Below are 2901 nucleotides of genomic sequence, written 5' to 3'. Positions count from 1 at the left end.
GGACGAAGCAGCTTTATGAGCATGAACAAAAACACAGCAGAGCTCAACAGCCAAACACGTTCCTCAAGAGCATGTTTACTTAGAAAAAAATATAGAAAAGTTGTGCAGTGGAATGGAAAAAACTTAAGGTTCAGTGCAATGGAATTATCAAATATATTAAACATGACTTTATACACTTGCTCACGCGCATATTCTGATGAAGTTATTATATGTAGTTAATAGGCTACATATAACAGTATGTGTAACAGAATGCTTTCTCTGTGTCCAGATTTGACTGTAACAATAATTAAAAAACTGACACTTCAAAATTACTTAACAAATTAACAACAACAACAAAACAATCTCAACTTTGACAAAAGAAGAAGTCCTTAATAATATCTAAATATACATATCCAAATGCAAAACCAAACCAAATGCACTATGTCTGAATCCAATGTTCCCAGCAAGGGAATACACAGCTATATTTATATTTATGTATAGGGCTATACAGCCAAAGTGGTTACACAATGGTAATACAGATGATAAATTGCATAATTTACTGCTAAATATTAAATACCATAAAATCCTCTTATGGAGCCAGTATTTATTTCTGTTTTCCCTGGTCCCCCTGACTGGTTCTTGGTTCTCTCTGTCCCACCCCATTTAAAAAATTCAGCAGAGATTGAATCACCTCACTCAAAGAAACATTATTAGTGATATTTATTTTATCACTAATATTTATGATGATAATTTGTGATGCAACATTTGAATCATACTTTTTGTGTTTGTGTTGTGCGTGTGTTGTCTTGGGGGAGGCCTAGGGGCCTCAAGAAATCCCTGAGCCTAGGGGCCTGTGTAGACCACATCCAGTATGATGTGGTCCATGGTTTAAGAGGCTGTGTAAAAGAATCACATAAAAATCCTCTACTCAAATAAAAAAAACAAATCAGACACTGATGAACGGCAAAGGTCAGAAAAAAACAAGAAAAAACAAAACAAAACAGGTAGGCCTATTAACAGGGATTTTCCTATGATGTTATTTTTTTTTAGAAAATTATTATATGATCCTTTTAAGTCAAGTCAAGTCACCTTTATTTATATAACGCTTTTTACAAAGCAGATTGTATCAAAGCAGCTTCACAGTGATAACATGAAAATAATACAACAAAGTTTGTTTCTAGAAGAAAATTGCGTCATCGTCCACCTTAAGTAAGGCAGATCAATAATACTGTTGAATATTAAATGTCCCCAACTAAGCAAGCCAAAAGCTAAGGCAACATATATTTTAAGAGATCTTCCAAAGTATGATAGAAATGTCCTTATACATCCTTTAGCTTTGACAGGGTATCTTTAGAAAACAATAATAAACACAGTTTTGTGAGGCATATTCTGAAAGCAAATCCATTTATTTAGTGAGCATGCTTACAAAAACAAACCTGTGCAAAGTCTACAAACTTAACGGTGGGTTCAAACTGCTCATTCCTTCAATCAGCAACATTTCAAAGACGGTCAGTAGCCTCTTGATCTCTTATTTTCAGTGGATCATACTGTACTTTACTTGCTTTGAAAAATTAGACACAATACATAGCGTGTTATGTGACTTAACGGATATAAAGTCTTTCACATTAGTCTGCAACAGTTCAAACAGCCAGTGGGTGGTCTTGTTCTCCTCTGTAAGGAGGCTCGAGTAGCGGTCTCAAACACCTCCCGAACACCCTCCTTGGTTTTGGCAGAGCACTCCATGTAGTCACAGGCCCCGATGCGAGCAGCCATTGTGTGCCCGTCCTCTGTTCTCACGGGCTCCTGTTTCATTCTCGACAGCTCACTCCTTACACTGTGATCGCTTCGCAAGTCTTTCTTATTCGCCACCAAAATGATGGGCACATTAGGACAGAAATGTTTCACCTCTGGCACCCACTTTTCTGGGATGTTTTCCAGAGAGTCCGGGCTGTCCACTGAGAAGCACATGAGAATGACATCGGTGTCCGGATAGGACAGGGGTCTGAGGCGGTCGTAGTCCTCCTGTCCCGCCGTGTCCCATAAAGCCAGCTGGACTCGTTTATTGTCCACTTCAATGTCCGCGACGTAGTTTTCAAAAACGGTGGGCACGTAAACCTCTGGAAATTCATCTTTGCTGAAAACGATTAAAAGACAAGTCTTTCCACATGCCCCGTCCCCAACCACCACCAGCTTTTTACGAATGTTCGCCATAAAGAGTTAGGCTACACGAACTGAAAGTAGCGGAATAACTTGTAAAACTGTGTAGGCGGCAGTGTTTCTGAACATTAAACATGAAGTGTCAGACTTTATAAGCACTCTGTGAGTTCCTAATATAGCAGTCCAATCAGTGTGAGGGAATGCCTCTGACTTCACTCTCTTTCCACATGAGTCAAGTGTTGTCGGGACAGTTTTTTAAAAACTATTTCATTAGAGGAGTCACCCAGCACTGTGTGAACAATAAGCACTGTGGGATAAACACTACAGTAAAAAATATTGATACTCATTCTGGGATAATTACCAGTAAAAAAGAAAAGGAAAAAAAAGCTCATTGTCCTACATTTCATTTCCATCTATTCCATTTTTTTCACCATTTTGAATTTTATGAACTCCCCCAAGGCCACACACACAGACATACATACACACAGAGAGACTAGGTGAGACTACACAAGTTGCTCTATCTTACATAATTTGTCAAAAACAAAAAACAAAAAAAAAAACCTCCATCCACAATGGAGAACAAATAAACATACACACACACACACACTGACGGCATAGATCGTGTTTGATGCCCCGGTTTGAACTGTGAAAACAGGTTTAACATAATATAATTATATCAAATTATATCTGGATGAGCTAATTTACTCACACATCCAATTGTTTCTGATATCATGTTTGACTACACACTGCAATAAATAGCATGCT

At 38.0% G+C, this 2901-nt stretch overlaps 1 protein-coding gene across 1 annotated transcript; it reads right to left on the bottom strand.

The window, feature by feature from the left end:
- Positions 1 to 1352: 1352 nt before the first annotated feature.
- On the bottom strand, positions 1353 to 2267 carry LOC307168445 (rho-related GTP-binding protein RhoB). Its single transcript, XM_079888410.1, has one exon. The coding sequence runs from the start codon at positions 2188 to 2190 to the stop codon at positions 1600 to 1602; it is 591 nt and encodes a 196-aa protein (XP_079744536.1). The 5' UTR covers positions 2191 to 2267; the 3' UTR covers positions 1353 to 1599.
- Between the last annotated feature and the right edge of the window lie 634 nt (positions 2268 to 2901).

This window comes from Squalius cephalus (genome assembly GCF_949319135.1).
Source record: "Squalius cephalus genome assembly, chromosome: 12".
Taxonomy (NCBI): domain Eukaryota; kingdom Metazoa; phylum Chordata; class Actinopteri; order Cypriniformes; family Leuciscidae; genus Squalius; species Squalius cephalus.
The sequence above is the reverse complement of the archived record's forward strand: the minus strand, read 5'-3'. Positions and strand labels throughout refer to the sequence as shown.

What these genes read in the sequence shown, in the direction of transcription:
- LOC307168445 (XM_079888410.1), bottom strand. Translation starts at nt 2,190, where the DNA reads ATGGCGAACATTCGTAAAAAGCTGGTGGTGGTTGGGGACGGGGCATGT.